The sequence below is a fragment of the Uloborus diversus genome, chromosome 10 (genome assembly GCF_026930045.1).
Source record: "Uloborus diversus isolate 005 chromosome 10, Udiv.v.3.1, whole genome shotgun sequence".
Classification (NCBI taxonomy): domain Eukaryota; kingdom Metazoa; phylum Arthropoda; class Arachnida; order Araneae; family Uloboridae; genus Uloborus; species Uloborus diversus.
The window spans coordinates 55,795,368-55,815,477 of record NC_072740.1 but is presented as its reverse complement, the minus strand read 5'-3'; the positions used below and the strand labels follow the sequence as shown (position 1 = coordinate 55,815,477).

The 20,110-nt window shown below is 33.2% G+C and overlaps 1 protein-coding gene across 1 annotated transcript in view; it reads right to left on the bottom strand.

The window, feature by feature from the left end:
* LOC129231326 (feline leukemia virus subgroup C receptor-related protein 2-like) overlaps positions 1-20,110 on the bottom strand; it is a 182,625-nt gene that overhangs the window by 11,574 nt on the left and 150,941 nt on the right. The window contains exons 6-8 of the mRNA XM_054865615.1: positions 18,649-18,716; positions 7,943-8,046; positions 6,425-6,535 (exon numbers count right to left, since the gene is read on the bottom strand). Of these exons, the coding sequence (XP_054721590.1) occupies positions 6,425-6,535; positions 7,943-8,046; positions 18,649-18,716 (283 nt within the window). The remainder of the gene's footprint in view (positions 1-6,424; positions 6,536-7,942; positions 8,047-18,648; positions 18,717-20,110) is intronic.

Here is a 20,110-nt window from a genome sequence, read left to right as displayed (position 1 = left end):
AACTGTTGATCTTGTGAGCGGGCGATTATTCTTAAGATTTAGTAAGTTAATCGGTCATTTGCTAAAAATACAGAAATGTTTTTTTACACCGTAGTGTTTTAGTGAAAAGGGAAGATTAACGTTGGACTTATTCATTCGTTTTCAAACATTACAATCAGCAACTCTGAAGGCCGAAGACGAGAAAAGAAATTGACGAGCACTCGTTTTGAAAAACGCTTCAGCATATCTCTTCTCGTTGAGCCCGTGTGGCTATAAATCTGTCTCTTAAAGATTTAAGATGAAAAAAGTAAAAAACCGAGCTGCTATTTTTATCTTAAGCTGCAAAGTCGTCACCATCTGGTTGAGGTTCAATTACGTTATCATACTGAATAGTGCTGTAGTCGTAAAAGTAGCAGAAGGTATACTACGCATAAATTAAAAAATAAAATGGTATACGCTGAAGCTTGAGAAAGCAGAAGATTCACAACTTAGAATCAAATGTAGAAAATAGATTCTAAGAATTTAAATTTTTCTGAGCTGGTAGCAGGGCAAGATGCATATTCGTCAATAAAAAAACAATGTTGAACTTAAAATACGCAATGAATATCAAAGATGAGAATCAAATTGGAAAAATGGAAATTTATGTCCATCATATATTTCTGGGCGATATTTTTAGCGTTACTATTTTTATGAAATGAGTAAAATATGCTATTAAATATCAAATTCAGAAAGAATTAGAGGTTATACGCTCTTTTTTGAAAAAAAAAAAAAAAAAAAAAACAACAACAGATGGAATATGCAGAACCCTTCAATACTGTCTTGAAACTAAAGAAATTCGGGCAATGTTAAAACTTGAATTCCATACTTAACCTCTATTTTAGAAGATGGTTTTGGATATTTTTATCAAATATGTTTATACATGTACGGTAGTTTAGGTGAGAAGTTAAATATTTATTGGATTTTTGAATCAAGCACCATTCAATAATAACTGCTCCTGGAACGGTTTTCCGAACAATAATTGGCAAGTCTTAAAACTTTTGTTAGCTTCTGCAATATTTTATTTGCTGTCTTTACTCATAACTTTTTCATCTCTTGATTCATTCAAAAAAATTGTTCTTAAAACCATCAATTTCTCACTTTAAACCTTCAGCAACGAGGAGTAAAATTGTCATTTATTCTCGCCTTTTGTTCATAAATATAAGGTTTTCGAAGTTTTTATCAGCACTAAAACAATATTAATACATGAAAAATAAAAGTTCAATAACATTAGCTGTTGAACACCTTCAAAAATCTTGAAATACATTCATTGCTTTTTTTTTAACAATTGAGTGACTTCACTAAGAGCTTAAGGGTTATTTTTAGGGCTTTGTTTTCTTTTGTAGCTGTAGGCTAATTAGTTGTTTGAGCCACCTGTCAGTTTGAATGTGTGGGGAGTTTGTGCATTGTCGGATAGAAAGACAGGACGAGATACCTTTTCCTCATTAATTAGTTATTCTCAGAACTGCGTAGAAAATCGTTAGAATAATTGAATCCCTTTCTGTTAAATGGGTGTAAGTCCACTTGCAAACAGTGTTAACTTTTAACAAAAACCGATTCAATTCTATAAGCTCTAAGCTGTAAGCCGAAGCAGTCAACTGTCTTTAGCTGAGAAGAGTGATCTACTTTTGTTGCAAGTTTGTTATAAGTTTTTAAATGTTCGATAATTTCCACACAATTATAGATACCAAACCATTGTTTTTAATGTTTTAATATAGTGCGAATTTATACAACGAAAACGAATATGCAACACTCAGATGATGTCGATGGAATTGGCTGCACAAGCATGATTTCAGATGAAATAAGGTACTTTTAAGGCATTTCTTTCCCAAAATAATGAACTCCCAAATGCAACTAAAGAGGCACAGGAGTGCCCATCCCCGCAAGGGTGATAGAGCACTTTCATCAAATGCTACGGAGCATTCTACCAAAGGATCAAAACCCTCCTCCCCCAAGAGGACATCAACTTTCTGTAATTAAACTACCCCGTCCCTCTTAAAAATTTTAACGGCACAGTCTGTGCCATGAGCGAAGAGTGCCCAGGAAGGGATCGTGGGCACTCCAAATATAAGAAGAAGATAAAGTAAGGAGAGAAAAGGATCAGAGAGAAAAGTATAAGCAAAAAATTAATCGATAAAAACGAAAAGTCCGAGAATGCTCGAAGTAAAATTTTATAGATCAAGAAAAAATTACCCTAGGCAATGAATAAACAACCAAAATAGTGATAATGAGTGCTTGTAAGGCGGATATTCATGTTCCACTCACATATTTCGACTATACTGGATTCTGCACAAAATCAACTGTTCGTTCACTTAACAACTGTGTATTCTTTATCACTTCATTTTTATGATTATACATTAAAAAAGATAGTATATAGTTTGACTCTTATTTTCGTACAAACAGACACATCAAACCGTTTTCTGAATGAAATGAAATCCATACATTTAAGAGTAATAATAATAATAATTATAATGATAATAACAGTCGCTATATCCTACAACAGTTGAACTCACCTTTTAGTTTCATACTGGTTTCGTGTCAAATCACTAAAAATCTGATATTTTGCTAAGTGAATGCAGGGGCGGCATTTCACCATTTCATTTGGGGGGTCGAATTTCTTAAATATGTATAACCCCAAAGCGAAACCAAACACACATTAGCTAACAAGAAGTTGTCATAAAATCGGTTTAATATAAATAAAAGTAGTGTTTAGAAACAATTAAAATTTTGATTCATTGACTAAAAAGTTATTATACAAAACATGTCGCACTAAAGTTTTTATACCTTTTGGAAAAGTTATAATGCATTATTTTTGGAATTTGGAAGAGCAGGAAATCGTGTTAAGTTACTAATCTATCAGTGCCCAATGTCTTGCTGTTTTGCCAGTTCAGTTAAATGGAAAAGGTTTATTTTTTTTATCCCCCCCCCCCTTTGTGCTTCGAAAATATTTCTCTAATTTCCTGAGACATATAAAAAAATCTTTCTCTACTAGCTAAGCTGATTGTAATGGTTAAAAAGTAATTGAAGTAACACAAAGTTATGTATGAAAACACTTTTTGTATCTTGCTCTTCAAAATCACCCAGGCTACTTCAAAAACTGTGAGGTGCTTAAACTTTTCATCATTGAATAATCTAGTCATGTCGGCGCTCTCAGCTTCAATGAGATATCATCTGCCTTAAGCTCTGTTATTCACTATTCCAGACTGATGAGTCCATAACAAGGACGAAACTGCAGTCTCTAGATGTGAAAACCATTCTGTCGGTATATTGCTTGTGCTATGCTAAAGGGCATAAGCTTTTTCACCATTGAAAGAATCGTTTTGCAATATATTTTCCAGTCGTCAAATCACTGCTTTGAAGTTCTAAATGTTTTTATGGGTTTGTTACGATTCGGCGCGACCGTTTCGGCGCGGCTGTTTCGGCGCGGCCGTTTCGGCGCTGGCCGATTCGGCGCTGACCGTTTCGGCGCCGGCCGTTTCGGCGCCAGATTTTTGCATTCTGAACTTTATGAATTTCAGAAATTTTAGTTCAAAGAAGGAAAAAGATTTCTGGAAGAAGAATGTGAATTTAGCGCTCTAGAAGCTAGTTAAAATTTATTTTAAAATTTACAGCGGGGGAAATGAGGGGGCATATGTGATCCACGTATGTTTTACTGCGATAACATAAAAGAAAATATCTTGAAAAATTAGCAAATAATGCCAGTACCAATCCTACCTCTTTGTCGATTTTTTTTTTTTTTTAAATCAATGCTGAGCCGTTTTGTGTTTCTGTGGTGATTATTTCTTTGTTGTAGCAGCTATTGGAAATAATTTCATAAGTCTTCTTCACGTGAAACCACGTTTCAAACTAACCAAAAAGCTCGACTTAACTATTACAAACCCATGTACGGACATCAAGGTAAATTTAGGGCAATGTTTGATTTTTTTTATTGACAAAAAAATCATTTATTTTTTAAAGTTAGTTCTAAACACTATTATTTTTCTGTAATCAATTTATAAATTTTTTGTAAATTACTTTTTTTTAAAAAAGTTTTATTATTATTATTATTTTTTATTATTGCCTTTTTTTCTGTTACGAAATAGTCAGTCGACAGTTTAGTGCTATAGAACAGTTACAGGAACTAAAAAGACACAAAATATTTTATTTTTATTTAAAAAAAAAGTTTAAAATATTTTTTGTTCATTATATTAGTCTTTATGAAACTTAAAAGAAATAAATAATAATAATCTTTACATAATAAAGTTTTTTCTTATATATCCTGTATTTAAAGCACACTACACAACTTAACTTTGTAGAGAGCAGGGTTACGTGTGAGTTTCTCAACACGTTAACTTTTTCCAATAAAAAATATAAAAAATTCATCTTATTATTAGTTGACATTTTTTAATTTTTTATAGAAAAGATATTTAAGTAAGTGCACAAATTAATGATCAACAAAGAAAAAAAATCAATTTAAATTGAATGAGTTTTTTATTTACATATTATTATTTTTTTTTATTATTTTTCATAGAAAAATGTCAATGCTGTTTCCTAACTTATCTACTTCGAAAAATTATGAAGATGTTTTTAAACTTACATGTAATCAAATAATAATAAAAAAGAAAACAAAATACACCTTCAAAAATATTACTTCATAAAACTTTTTACAAAACTTAAAAAAACAAAAGATATTTTGAATTTTGAAGCAATGTTTGACAGATTTACATGCTGAAAATTTCGATTTTTGAACAGGTCGTATTGAAATGGACCGCGCCGAAACGGTCGCGCCGAAACGGCCGCGCCGAAATGGGTTTCGCGCCGAAACGGCCGCGCCAAAACGGCGGCGCCAAAACGGCGGCGCCGAAACGGCCGCGCCGAATAGTCCCATTCCGACTGGGCACACAAGTGAAATATTTAGCCTATATGAGGCAATGTCTTCTTTACTTAAAATTAACCATGGTTCTCTATCAGTTTTCTATGTTCTGGAAAAGCTGAAAATACTTCACGAATTTCTAAGTCATCATCCAAATAACGAAAAACACTTTTTATAGTCTGAGAATGTGTCGAGTTTCATCAAATAGTTGCTGAGAACCAGCGAGATTTCCGACTTACATAAATTGAATTCACCCATTTTCTATCATTCTTATCAAAAAATTTGGGGGTGCGAACGCCCCCTCTTGACCCCCCTATTTGCCGCCCCTGAGTGAATGCTTATAGATGTGCTTTGTTTATTCGATATCGTGCTGTCCGCATGTAATGAGAGAAAAAAAGAGCTTGTCGACTAGAAGGGACATGAGTAGAGCAATTCCCTCTTCAAGGACGAGTCCTGTTTGACATTCTATCTTGTTAAAAAACGCATTTTCATCTAGAAGGAACATAGAACCGGAAAGAATCTCGAGTTCGGACAAGGAAGTGACAATTCAGATTATATGGGCAGCATGTTTTCCCGAACCCATTCTTATTACATATAGGTAAAACATGTTAAGTAGATGGATTTTTGTTCACCCATCTCCCAAAAAGTGGTTCCATCCCCAAAAAGAGTTCTTCCGAAGGAGTAGTGAGTAAGTTCTTTTCCTTGATTGAACAACCTGATAATGTCCACGCTAAACTAGTGCTGAACGTTGCTGTTCAAAAGAGGAAAAAGTACTCAATCAAAATGAATCTTATTTCAAGACATTACGCGTACCTTGTTATTTTCTCAGTTACATGCCTTTTTTGTTTTGAGCTAAAAGTATCATTTAAAGGCATTTTTTTATTCCTCCGAGAGAGAGTTCGTTCCTTATAGCAACCTATTTAGATGATCTACCAGCCATGTAAAATATCCTATAATATCCGTCAAAAATCTGTAAAAGTCTTTTTTTTTTAAATAGCGTAACCTTACTTTATTTAAAGCTTACATTTCCTCAAAACTTCGTTTTATATCATATGCATGATACCTTAACCAAAACACGTCAACTGTCTTTGTATGCAATGGTATTTTATGCACAGCTTGAAAATAGCATTTTTTTCAAGCAAGCATGCCACGAAACGAATCAGGCAGCAGTATAGACTTAATTTGCAAGTCATTTTGTGTTTGTGGAAACGCTGCAAAACAGGCTGTAACGATGTATAAAAAGCTTGAGTCATTGCTGCAATCTTCAATTACTTCAAAAGCAAAATTTAAGCATTGTCGTAAATATTCGAAGCGGTTTCCACACTCACACATCCCAACTTTGATATCCCCCTTACTTCACAAGCGACTCACAACAAAGCAACGTTCCGTATGTTCAAAGTTACTAACCAGATTCATTGATTGTTCCCAAGCAATAAGAAAAGAGTTATTGTTTTCACTTTCAACTTTAAAACGTATACAAAAAAGCAGATTTTTTTAAATATTTTAGATACAGAATTAAAGCACTGTTTGAGATATTTTAAAATAAAAAGCACATACCCTAGAAATCCAGCCATGAGGAACAATGCCCATAAATTACCATATCGGAGTACTAAAGTGTAAGCAATCATTCCTCCCAAAGACAGAATGTAAACACCCAGCGTTGTCTCTCTGAAATTGAAGAAAAAACGTATATATATATATATATATATATATATATATATATATATATATATATATATATATATATATATATATATATATATATATATATATATATATATATAAATTCCATGTAAAAAAGAATGTCGATATTTCTTCTTTCAAATTCTTTGCAAAAAAAAGTGATTGGCAGCAGTGTAATCAAGAGCCGGTTTAACTTCTGAAGTTGGAATTTAACACGTCATGATGATAAAATTGACGTGTTTGCATCGAAAGACGGAACAAACACGTCATCCTGTAATTTTAAAGAAATGAAGTATGTAAATATTTTTTAAGGTGCGTTTCACAAGGTAATGTCTGAAACATAAATTATGATGAGAAATATTGAATCAAGGGCTTGTTTGTAACTTTACCAGCCCCTATAAAGAAAAAACCCATAAGCTTTTACAGAATGAAAATGTCTTTGCACGATAGTGGACTCCGCTTTACACAAGCCCTGATTAACACACGGTCCAGTGGGTTTGTGGAACTGGGCGCCACAATTTTAGGGCACCAAAATGGGGTGAAGCTCTTTCTTTCTGCGTTCTGACCTTTTTTTCAAACTATTATTTTGAAAATATGCACATTTTCTTGTGAGAGGGGCACCAAATTGAACCAGGACTTGTCCACTACTCTGGCTTGATGGTTTTACATTCCGCTTATGTATATCCCCTGAACTGCCAAAGTGTTTTTGAAAGCAGGCATCTTATTGAATCCATCCAAATCCATACCCAATTCTATTCTCCTTCGCTCCTCATCAAAATCGGTTTGTAAAAAATTTCTCACATCCGTTTCAGGATGTTGAAGCCAGTTGTATTCCCTAGCAAAAGATTACAATCCCGTTACATTTACTTTTAAAAAGAGAAGTTGATTTCTACTGGACTATGACGTTTTTAACAGAGTGAGGACGATTTGAACCTCAAGAGCATACGGACTTACCTTTTCGTCTATTTCCAAATCTACACTGTCCGAAATCACGATCCCAACACATATTCAATTTGTATTTCTTCTTAAATATAACCGTATGTAAAATAATGTAATGAATTAGATAAAAATATCGCTTTTCAATGTAATGAGTTCTGTTAAGTATAACCCAGGTAGTTTTTCCTGACTATTGTGCTTACTACTGTGCTTGTTCAATACGGTACAGCACACTGAAAAGTTCACGCATTCAAGTCGAGCTTCATCTTAAAAATTAAAACTAGTCTTGTTTATCAACATTCATTAGTTCCACTTTAGTCTTACTCAATGCGATTTGAGTTTTAATTTAGAATTTTTATAAAGCGTCAAAAATGTTACGCAAATTCGATATAAATAAAGAAATATTTATTCCTATTTCAAAATACTCCTTGCTTTTTATGCATGAAAAATACTTACTTGAATCGATGAGTTTTATCGAGAAGTATGCCACAAACAACCGAGCCAGCCATTCCTGAAATGACGATTGTCAGACCCATCCACCCAGCACTCTCTTCTGCACCCTAGATGCAAAAATCATAATATCAAAAAAAAAAAAAAATCTTTCAATTAATGTGACATGATTAAAGCATCAAAAGCGTTATTCGAAATTAGGTAGAATAAGAATCAGTAAAATCCTGCATAATCCATGTTGATCGACAAGACAAAAAAAATTCAGGCGAAAAAAAAACAAAAAAAAAACATTCATAGCCTCAGAATATTTTTAATGTTGCATATCGCACCCCGGAAAGAAAAGTGACACAATTCAAAAAAAAAAAAAGCACTGAATAAAAATCAAGGTTTAATGCATTTGTAGTTTTTCGTGAATTAGTGTCAAATATTACAATTCGTGCAAAAAATGTGTGATGTGATGTTTGCTGATTGCTTAGTTTGTGGTGTCTAAATTGAGAATTCACACTTAAAGCTCGAAAAATTTTCTTTTAAATTATACAAATTAAGTGATGTGTCATGATTAATTAGACCGTTTTTACGCCACCACGTACCAGTTATATAAACTAACTTTGGGCGAGTTTTATGGCATGACAGAGAATTAAATTTAGATTTTAAATCAAAAGTTAATACGTTTTAAAAAAATTTTGAGTTTCGTCACTTTTCTTGCTTGGATGCGATATGCTAATTTTCACGAAAAAGTAAGTTATAGGTTTTGTTTTGATTTCGTTTTGCCCCAAAAAATTACTGGGTTGAGATAACGGCTGCCAAAGATAGCGTCTCGGGTATCCTTTCTCACTTTCGGTTTTCAACAAAATCTTTTTGGTTCTTTACCTCTGGAACAGTAAAACATTTTTTTTATTTGAAAGGCTATTTTTTTCTGTTTAAAATGATATACACTGTTTTGAGATCTGTGTTTAGTTTTTACTTCCAGTCTTCTTAAAAAATAAATTTAAATTTTTTCGTCAAAAATGACAATTTTAAAAAATTCATTTTTTTACAATAGAGTATTACATTCCCTGAAAAAAAAAAAACAGTTTCTTCTTCTGAGTTTAGAGGCATTTGAAAAAAAAATGAGGGTTTTGCAGAAACAGAAAGTGAAGGTCGATTGGAAAACTCAAAATTTTATTTACTAGTAAGCGGCCAGTAGACACTTTTAATTTAGTTATAGAGCCTTTTTTCATTTATAGTTGGCATTTCATTCATGAATTAGATTTTTTATGAAAACTAGAACATAGGTTCTTTGCCGATGTTCCCAGCCGAAACCTCTCTCTGCGCATCTTCTCCAGCGTTGAGCCTTAAGATTCGTTCAGCTTAGTGCCTTCTTATTTTCATAAATAGAAAAATCTGGGATAAAGCGGCAATTTAACATTAAACTGTAGTTATATAGCTAAATTAAAAGTGTCTTCTAGCCACTTGCTGCTAGTAAAATTTGGATTTTTTTAAAAATCTATCTTTACACATATAGAGTTCCTGAAAAACCCTTATATTTTCAAAATCCTCTAAAACCTGTTAAACTCAAAAGAGGAAGCTCTTTCCTCAGGAAATATAGCACTCAATGGTTACTGACTAACAGTAAGAAATTTAAAAGATTTTGAAATTTACATTTTTGAGGAAAATAAAAAAGAAAATTACAAAACGCTGTAGCAAGAAAAAGTAAACATTTCCAAATGGTGTATATCGTCTTAAAGAAAAAATGATTATCTTTAAATAAAGAAAATTGCAGCAAAATATCGTACACCAATCTAGAGATAAAGCAGTCTGAAAATTATTTTGAAAATTGCAAGTGAGAGATGGTGGCCGGGTTGATATCTTTGATGGGGTGTATCTTGGATCAGATTTTTTTTTTAAACAAAAATATGCTTCTAACTTACGTTTTTCTATATTTTATCATACGTTTAATTTCAAAAATTCCGATACTACCACGGTAACCCTCCTGCCTGAATTGACATGGATTATACCTTCAGCAAACTTTTTTACTATAATCCTATACTTTACTGCGCAAACTTGTTTTAATAACATATCATGCTCCCATGCAGACCTTGATTTCATATCAGCCATACTAATCTTCTCTAACTACACTGGACTATTTTCATGGTAATATGACTAAGAAAACTTTCTCAAATTATATTTGTTCCTATTCAGTGGAATACTTCGATTAATTTATCCCTTTATTAGAGATTTGATTAAGGTGAAAAAACAACGTAAATAAAGCACAAATATTGGAGAAAATACAGCATATAGCTATTTCAAGGCTACGATGGAGCCTCTTCATCAGTGCAAAAAGCTCACCAACACAACCAGAAGTTGCGAGAGAACTAACATCAACAAGGTGGACACCGGTATTTATACCAAAGAGGGCCAACCAATAAGAATACAGGAACAAGACATCAAACAATCAATCAGCGAACAGCATATACACTCCGGGCTCAAAGCAAGGGGAGAGACAACCAATCAGAAGCCAGGAGAAAAAAAGAGTGCGAGACAACCAAAGAAACAGGAAAGGCAATTATAGAAATTGCTTCCAAATATCATGAAAAAATGGAGTGCTGGAAAAATCATTGACAAGAGAATGATAATTTTTCCAACTATAGTAAGCTTCCCAGAAATCGAGGTCATAAACCGAAGAACATTTACAAATAATCTTTGCAGATGAAAAATCAAAACAGTGACCAGAAGTCCAACAATGCTGAGCGATGGAAGAACGAGCAAGTTCTTTATGTTTAACATAGTTTTCGTGCTCTTTCAGACGGTGCTTGAGAGCACGTTTAGTCTGTCCAACGTAACCAAGTCCACACTTGCAGGAGATGCTATAAATACCCCAGTTGCTATGGCAATCAATGGGGTCCTTTAAGTTTGTAAATTTTATCTTATTAACTGGAGAAAAAGCTAAATCGAAATCAAATTTCTTCAAAATCTTTGCAACTTGATGACTAACTTTTGGATAATAAGGCAAAACAATAGTATACGAAGCATTAGAAGCAGAAACCTTTTCAGAATGAGAGGTTTCTTTTATTAGAGGAATTTTAGAGATTTGTTTTTAAATTTCCAATGGCAGGCTACAATTAAGATAAAATGTCACAATTTGTATAGAAATAAAAATGAAGAACTAAGAAACTCACAAAGTAACATGTTTAACTCATTAGGGGCCTGATCTCCCAGTAACGACCGCGTCGAGTCGAGACCTATGCAGGGCATACAGAAAGATGGGCTGAGTCCATATGCTTTTCCAGATTACAGATTTTTGCGACAACCTTGCGTTATTAATTATGCACGGAATAATTTCCTAGGTCTCAAAAATGTCCCGGGAGTTTAGATCGCTAAAGATTTTGTTTTGAAAATGTTGGACTAAAATTGCCTGGTCCGATTTAGAAGTGAATGTGGAAGTTTTTAATAAAATTATAAAATATCCCTAAATGTTTAAGATGTTCTAAAAAAACTTATTTCATGTATCTCTCATTTATCTCTAAATTAGTTCAGTTCTGTAATATGTTTGCGCATAATATGAGCTCCATATACTATTCTTGAATCTTAAGTAACTCTTTTATGCCTTCTTTATCTATATTAATTTAGCAAAATCTGTTTCTAACTTCTCTGTAGTTGTGCATGATTTGGTTATTGAAATGCTCTTAATCCTACATACAAACATAGATATGTTCTTAAAAAGAGGTACCATGCATTTGCATCAATAAAAAATGCCGTAAGTGGGGACATTAATTACACAAATGAACTTTCTTTTATATATAGGCTGAAACCCGGCAGCCTCGGTAACAATCATAACCAAGCACTTTTGCAAAACCGTTGTTAGTAATTTCAATGAGCTAATCGTAATACTCGCGACTTTTTTTTTTTTCCAAAAATCCTTGTTTCATTTGTAAATTGCAAACAGGAGTTTTTATAAAACAAAATTATACGTTTTCTTCGGCATGGACCTATGAGGTAAATGGAAATCCAATGCCCGTTCGTGCCCTAATCACAAAAAAGAAATGTTCACCACGTGTCGACCGCGAGTCAATGCCTACGCATATAATAGATTCTTTGTTCACAAAAGAGCAGACGAAGCTATCATCATTGAGCAGCCTAGACAAGATACGACTCAAAGATCTGGCAGGTATCCAGTTTGCCATCCGTTGAAGTCAGCGGTTTTTGATTTGTCGTAAAAGCTTTACCTAGCTTTACATCCGTAAATAACTGATTAAATCTTTAAAGCTTTCGAACAGAAGTTGGGGGATCCTTTCTCATGTTGTTCTGTCTTTTATAATCCTGACATTGAATAATAACCGATTGAATCTCAGCAAGCTCTTTCAGTACATCTTTCAGTTAAAATTAGCTCTTTGAGATAAATAGGTAAACATGTACAAGATTCAAGAAAATAAGACAAACAGCCTATCAATAAACGGATTCAGGAACATAAAAACAAAAAAGTTAATGATATGACAAATCTGATAGATTTTCTTCGTGTTATCGAATGAACGAGTTGATCTGGGTAACACTTTTTAAAGTCATGTCTTATGGTTCGGAATCCATTGTAAGGTGAGTTCCGGATCTAGGAGGGAGCAAGTCTAGGCCCTTGCCCGAGGTGGCAACTTTCGGGGGATGGCAAATTCACCAAGTTGCTGCATTTTTTTCAGTTGAAACTCGATATAAATACATGAAAAACGTTTGGTGAGGGCGGCAGTTTTTAGATTCGACCCGGCTCAGAAAAATCGTGGATCCGGCACTGGTAAGATGTAGATCTCCAGAAGGTTCTTAAAGTTTCATAGTGTTTAACCTCTCTGGTGAAACGTACAAATATAAATGCACAAGATGCTCGGTCGCTGAATCCATTCAAAGTACCAAACCGCCTTCAGTTTTTACATAAGCGTTATTTTTTACAGAACAGAACATCATTTGGAAATCATTAGCTGAGATTGAAGCAATAGGGTATTAATTACAGCCAAAACCATATTAAGAGCATTTAGACTGTTTAATGTGATAAACTATTTTATTCTTATGAAGAACGGGTAGGGGAGCTGAGAACTGAAGTGAAAAAATAATTTTAAAAAAAGTACATACTGCGATGTGGCAACCCTTTAAAGATGTACAAAACTGTCGGTAAAGGTGGCTAATGGCTTTATTGTAGCAAAGATACTTCAGAAATTTAGTATAGTACTAGGGCTGCCATTGAAAGTCCCATCCCTGATAGAGTACCGTCATTCAAGGTAACTTTAAGCCATTTCGGCTAGTTTTGCGCCTCCAAGCTTTTTTTTTTTTTTTTTTTTCAACCTTTAAAAAAGGAAGCCTGGTGCTGCACCAGGCAAGATTATGAAAGAAGTTTTCTACCCTCTGTTTTACGAAAAGAAAGTTAACAATATTGTATACAACTCATTGCATCATTCAATAATTCTGAAGTTAACTATTTGGAAGCGATTTTTCAAAGTAGTTTTAAGTGCTCTCGTACATTGTAATAATCTGTACGATGCTATAAATGAAGAAATCTTGCGAGGTTGTGAAATACAAAAGGAGAAAATGTATATAATTTGAAATGTTATTTGTTTTTATTTAGGTTACAATGCCTTTATTAAAATAGTTTATTTTGCCATCCCCATTCTGCCGTGGCTCAAATTCACTCTAAACGGTAGAATAACTAAAGATCAGCCTAATAATTCCTTTAAAATTGATTTAATAGTTATTACTTCTTAATTTTGGACAAAAATACTCCAGTTTTTGAATGTTTCTTTCATTTTGCACCAAAAAATGCAATACAATTTTTAAAATTTGAGCTGGGCAGTTTACATGAAAGATATTATCGTTCAAGGTTTAATGATAAAACCAAAGTTTCAATTTGAATATTATCCTTCAAAGTTTCTATTTGAATATTACCCTTATAATGTATACGACGGAATTCCTTTAATAAAGGAGAAAAAAAATCAAAAGCCAAAAATTCTCTTCTTAATTTTCAACCCTAGACGTTAAAACGGAAAAACAATTCAGAAGTTATATGCAATTTATTCAACACACTCCTTTATCACACGCTACATATTTTTTCCTATCTATTAGACTGAAGTGCAACAGCATCTTTATTCGTTTTGAAAGGAAAGTGTCGTGACAGTCCAAAAGTGTGAAACTGGTTAATAAAGAATAAGAAAAGCAAATCACTGTCATGAGATCAGCTAGAATTTTCAGGAAGATGATTTAAGAAATATAAAAATGAATATATTCCTGGGCATTATTGCAAAAGTAAAAAATCCTCTACACAGTTTTCACGTGAAAACGCATACATGATTACATTATGCGCTTTAAGGTTAATGAATATGTTAGCGCTTGGATTGTTTTTAAGCACTTGCTTAAAAATTCTTATAGTTTAAAACTTATACTTTAAACTTTCTTGTAGTTTAAACTTGTACTTCAAACTTACTTGTAGTTTAAACTTTAAAATCTCTTTAGGTTTTTTTGTTGAGAAAGTTATATTTGCAACAGTTCAACGCAGTAAAATGTGGGGAAATTTTCAAATATTCGTTTTCATGTATAATCATGGACACAGAGATCTCATAGTTATAGTTTATCTTTATAATTTATGCATTCATAAAGAAATTACTTCTTTTTTTGTCATTAAAGTAACTTGAAAATAACTATAAAATATTTTGTAATAAATGAGCGAAGCTAAACACATTTCAAAAACTCAGCAATTTTATACATATTTACTAATAAAAATACTTACTATTGTAAATACATGCTATTGTACACTCAAAATGATTTAAAATCATGTAATACCAACTTAATTATAGATTAAAAAAAATTTCATGTGACGCCTAAATTGTTCAGATCTAAAACTATAAATTAGTTAGATTTTATTATCTACCAAAGCAGATAAGTTATAGCTTATTAGACGGTATTGATTATTGAAAAGTATAAATTTGAGAGCAATTCGTTCTTTAAAAGCCAAAACGTGAAAAGCTTTTATTTTCCTTTGCCCGCGTGTTGTTCCTTCTAAAACTAAGATTACTTTTTCTGAAAAATGGGTTTGGCGGGGCGGGGGGGGGGGGGGGGGAATCAAGCTTTTCTAAGTTAAAAAACGTTTTTTAATTTTTACACAGAATTTCATAAAGGAATAACTTATGTCAAATAAAGAATGATGGAAGGATGTAGAATGTAAACAAAGATTAAGCTGCATTTGTAAAAAAGTTGAATGCCTGAGATATGAGTAAAATAAGACAACGTAAATAAAAGTACGAATGAAATTCATAAAAGAGCTAAAAACTCTGCAAACAGCTTCGAGGCTATCAAAACAAGCCTCTTCATCAGAGAATAAAATATAGGTTCTCGAAACCCTAACACAGGCCAAGTGAACAAATAAAACAAGTTAAAATAAAATAAGGCCTAAAATGTTATTTCAATAAATGCTTCACTTTTGTCAAAACAAAACAGCTTTGAGTTTTAGATAATAACTAGTATTTCTAGATAACTTTTTTGCCTAGCTAAATCTAAGACCTGAATAAAGGAAACAATTTTGTTATTGGAAACAGTTCCACATCAACCATCAGCTAAACCCAAATCAATCCTTCTAGAATAAAAAGCATTTTACAGTCAACTCTCGCTTATCGCGGTTAGTTCGTTCCAGACTCTGCTGCGATAAACATTAATCCTCTAAGTAGGATTCTTTATTTGTCGATTATTTCCAATTCTTTAAACGCACTTTTAACATAATTTCAGTCGTCTTAGGCATGAAATGTAATTGACACCCTTATTCTCATATAATTTAATGTATTGCACAAAGTATCAGAAAGTTTGACATTTTAGACAGGGGTGCCCACCCCCACTACAGCAAGGGCGCGCCTCCCATAAATATCGCGAAGACTCCCCTCCCCCCAAAATGAGAAAAATACTAATTAATCCCCCACCCCCGCTAAAAATTTCAATGGCGCAGTCAGCAACATGACCCCTCTAAGGTGGGCACTCCTGTTTTAGATGTAAAAAAAAAATGTTTTTGTGCTACACGATGCACCAGAAAGTTGTTACACACTATCAAAAACCTGCGAAAATAGTGCAACTTGTCCGATGATGAAATAACTGAAAGTGAGTGACAGTCCCACCCCCTCCCCCTAATTCTTCATTCTTTTCCTGTTGAAGGTCTTGCTTACATTTTCAAAAGCAAGTAGTTGATTATCGTTTAAAAGTGCATTTATCTCCTTACAACATCACAGTGATATTGCACTCTCCATTAAATGTTTAACGGTCAAGAGTAAATAGAGATTCATGACACCATCATGGTGTCTGACACTCTCCTCGGTGTTTTTATAACCTCTCTAGTACGACTGTAGACCCTTAAAAGAATTTTCCTTAGTCATAAAGAATATTTTATTACTCTTTTGAAAATAGTCAATATGAGCCCATTAGAAAAGAATAATGAATATATTTTACACAGTGGTAAAATATACACAGGGTGTCCTTGAATGCCGAGTACAAACTTGGAGGGGAGGTAGGGAACACGATAACAAGCAAGAATCACTTTGGAACATATGATCGCAAACGCAATGCTGACGCGCTACATGCACACAGAGCCAGACACTAAAAGATGCGAAACAGCTAGAACATAATGATAAATTACAAAACAAATAAGATATTACATTACATTTTAGTTTTTTTAGAAGAGCTATTGGTAACACATACAGCAGCAGTTATAATACATGCGTCGCAATGACAACGCACCGACAGTCGCAACTACGAGAAATTTTGACAAGCTTTCATCCTTCGTTGCGACGCGCGTATTAGACCTACTACTAGCAGCAATTTTAAATAACTGGTTCAAACCTTTCTTAGGATCTAAAATGTTGTATAAAATCGTCTTTGTGTAATAAATTTCTGAGCTGTTTTGCCTTCGTCAGTGCTCTCCTCTGTGTGCATGTAGCACGTCAGCATTGCGTTTGCGACTATATGTTCCTAGGTGATTCTTGCGTGTTATCGTGTTCTCTATCTCCCCTCCAAGCTTGTACACGGCATTCAGGGAAATCCCTGTATAATGAATTTTATTTGAAATTTATGTAATGAACATATTTTCATTTTCCTTACTTTCAGAAAAAGGTGATTTTCGAACGCATTCTCGAAGTGAGGATGAAAGTGACCAGAACGAAGACTGGTGGAGGGCGTGGGCCCATAATTCGGATGCTAGATCAAGAACATCGTCAAGCAAAATAAAATTTTCTTTCCACGTGAACTGATTTCTGGTAAAATTACCGACTTTTATTGCATTCCCTGATACTGGTTGGAGATTATATAAACAAGCCGGTGAGTTTGATAAATATTCAATAATTTATCATATTTGCCTGAAGTCCATTGGCGCAGTGCTAGCGCTTTGCGCTCTCACGCTACAAGCCCGGGTTCTATTCCCGGGTTGGGCATGGTTGACTCAGCCATTCATTCATTCATTCATTCAGTGGATCAATAAAATGAGTACCAAACGTACTTGGGAACCAAACACTGGGGATTCCGCGTTAGGCTGACCACCAAACCGGAACATCCGCCTTGCACCCCAGAGCCCTTGGCCAGGAAAACTGAGTTGGACACAGTAGGCCACGACAGCCCCTCACGTGCTGTCGTGCATTTGTACCAAACGTACCCTGTGCACAACAGCCCCTCACGTGCTGTCGTGCACGGGGTTTGGTTTATCATATTTGCCAATTCTAGCGGTAATTTTGAATAATTGCCGGGGATTATACAAAGTCAAAGTTTTTCATGACATTTACCGTAACATATACAAGTAGTAGCCAGAAACCTGAAAAGTTACATCATCAACTTTTTATTTTCTTACTTTTTTTTGCTTTCACTCTCGTTTCATTTGCTCATTTGGGCTGTGTTTGGGTTTTGCGAACCTATCTCTGATGAAAAGACTTGTTTTGATAACCTCGAAACATATGTTTAGTGAGTTTCAAACTCTCTTATTTGTACTTTTATTTACGTTTTTTTAATTGTATAATTTGATTAATCTGTCGATAAATATTAAAGTACAGTTCAGGTAAAACCAGGTAAACCCAGAAGTAAGCACAAGGCTTTTGTCGGACGTCTTCTCCCCCATAAGCTTATTTATTTTGCATTGAAAAAGTAAAATGCCAAACACGTGTCTGTAACTCTGAAACACGTGTCTGCAGTAATCTGCAATTTGTGGTATTATACGATGTGATTTCTCATTTTACTTTTCAAGCACAAAGATGTTTAATTATTTTTGACATCTTATTTTATTGAAGTACTGAGTGTTTATAGAGTCTTGAGCTGACAACGAAAACTTATTTACAAGAAAACTATTTACGATTCATACGTAATTCTTTTTATTATTTTAAACCTTCTCATTTTTTCCCCTCTTAGGTACAGTAGCAGACGTTTTGAAAATGAGAGCAAAGATGCTACTTAAAAAGCTCTCATTTGTGAGCACTTTTCTGTATTTACATAGAACAAAAGTTAGGTGCTCAAAAATATCGTTAAAGTAATTACACAAAACAAATTATAAGTATGTTTGAACTAATATGAAATTTGGATGTTCATACCATGACGAAAAGTTTCATTTGTGCACAAACTATAATTTTAAATTTTAAGCCTTTTTGACTGTTTAAGATGTCGTGCTAAAGTGGAATAAAATTGAACGTATTAAGGGATATAGGAACTAAACAATAATAGTAAGATTCTGTACATAAATTTCAACTCACCGGGTAGTAATGAAGAACCATTTGATTTAGAAGCGTAGAGATTGCGTAAAAAACACCGACATTAATACCTGAAAATGAAAAAAAAATGCCTTTTTTGTATTTGCTCTGGGCATAAGGAAATATGTAGGGGAATGCGGGCAAAGTAAAAGAGCGAAATATTTGCTTTGCTTTTAGCGCTACCCATCTGGTAGTATTTTAACTATGTAGTAACACATAGTCTATTCCAGACACGAAAATGTTTCCTTTTTAGATCAAAGCATATGATAACACAAGCAATTTTCAAAAATTACTACTCAAATTGTAATATTTTGTTGTTGTTTAAAAATTATTTTTCTAATTATCAAATGATAAAGTTCTTGTTGTTAACATTTTATGTATTAATTCTGACCTACTAGTATTCGGTATAGCATTTATTTAGTTACCATTAAGCTTAAATTTTATTTTAAATATTTTGCTCAATAAGTGAAGTGCATGCGGAGCTAAGTGAATGGGGCAAAGTTAAATAGTTCATTTCGTTTACTCATTCAATCATTTACTAAATACTTAACTATTCATTTATTTATTAACTTACTTATATTCCTTCATTTAATAATTGACTTATTTATTCATTCACTCACTTATTTTCTTATTCATTCCCTATTTTGTTAAACTCATTCATTTTTCCTCGCGTATTAATTTATTTATTTATTACTTTATTGTCTCATTTATATTTTAATTTATTCATTCATTGTTTTGTTTACTCATTTATTTTACCAAAAATATTTCTTGAAATTAAAAAAAAGAGATTTAATTATAAAAATATTTAATTTTTCATTTTGCCCAATGAAAAAAAAAGAAAGATTTTAAGTTCGCTCTTTTTAAAATGCACAGCTTTGCTGCTATAACATTTCAATGCAAGTTTTATTATAAAATAGATTGTTCTTTCTTTATGTACTATAATTTTCAAAACAAAATTCCAATTTCTTCATTTTGAAAAAGGTAAGCCATATAAAATATTTCCCTTTGCCCAACATTCCACTACAGAATATAAAAATGAAATATAGAAAAAACGTTTATTTTCAACAAAGGCTGTAGTCAATGGAGGATTTTGGTATTAAAATACTCCCCAAAGTTTTTATGCATGTTTAAAAATAAAATATTTCGTGTGCGTGTATATCTCCCATTCGTTTTCTCCCACAGTTGCAAATTTTATCTTTATGTGATATTGGCAATTTCCATACACGTTAAAAATATTTTCCTCTTAAATCATTTTTTCATCCCCTTTGGTAATTTTCTTTTCTAAGACAGATGGATATTATTTTCGTTTCTAAGAGCATAGTCATTTTGTTATTTAGAGTTACTGTCTTTTTGCTTATTTACCCTCATCCTGGCGCGGCCTCTATAACAACTCGAAAGGTAGCGCACGTTTCTTAGATATGCACTATTGTAAAATATATTTTCAAAAGGTTAAATAACAAAAATA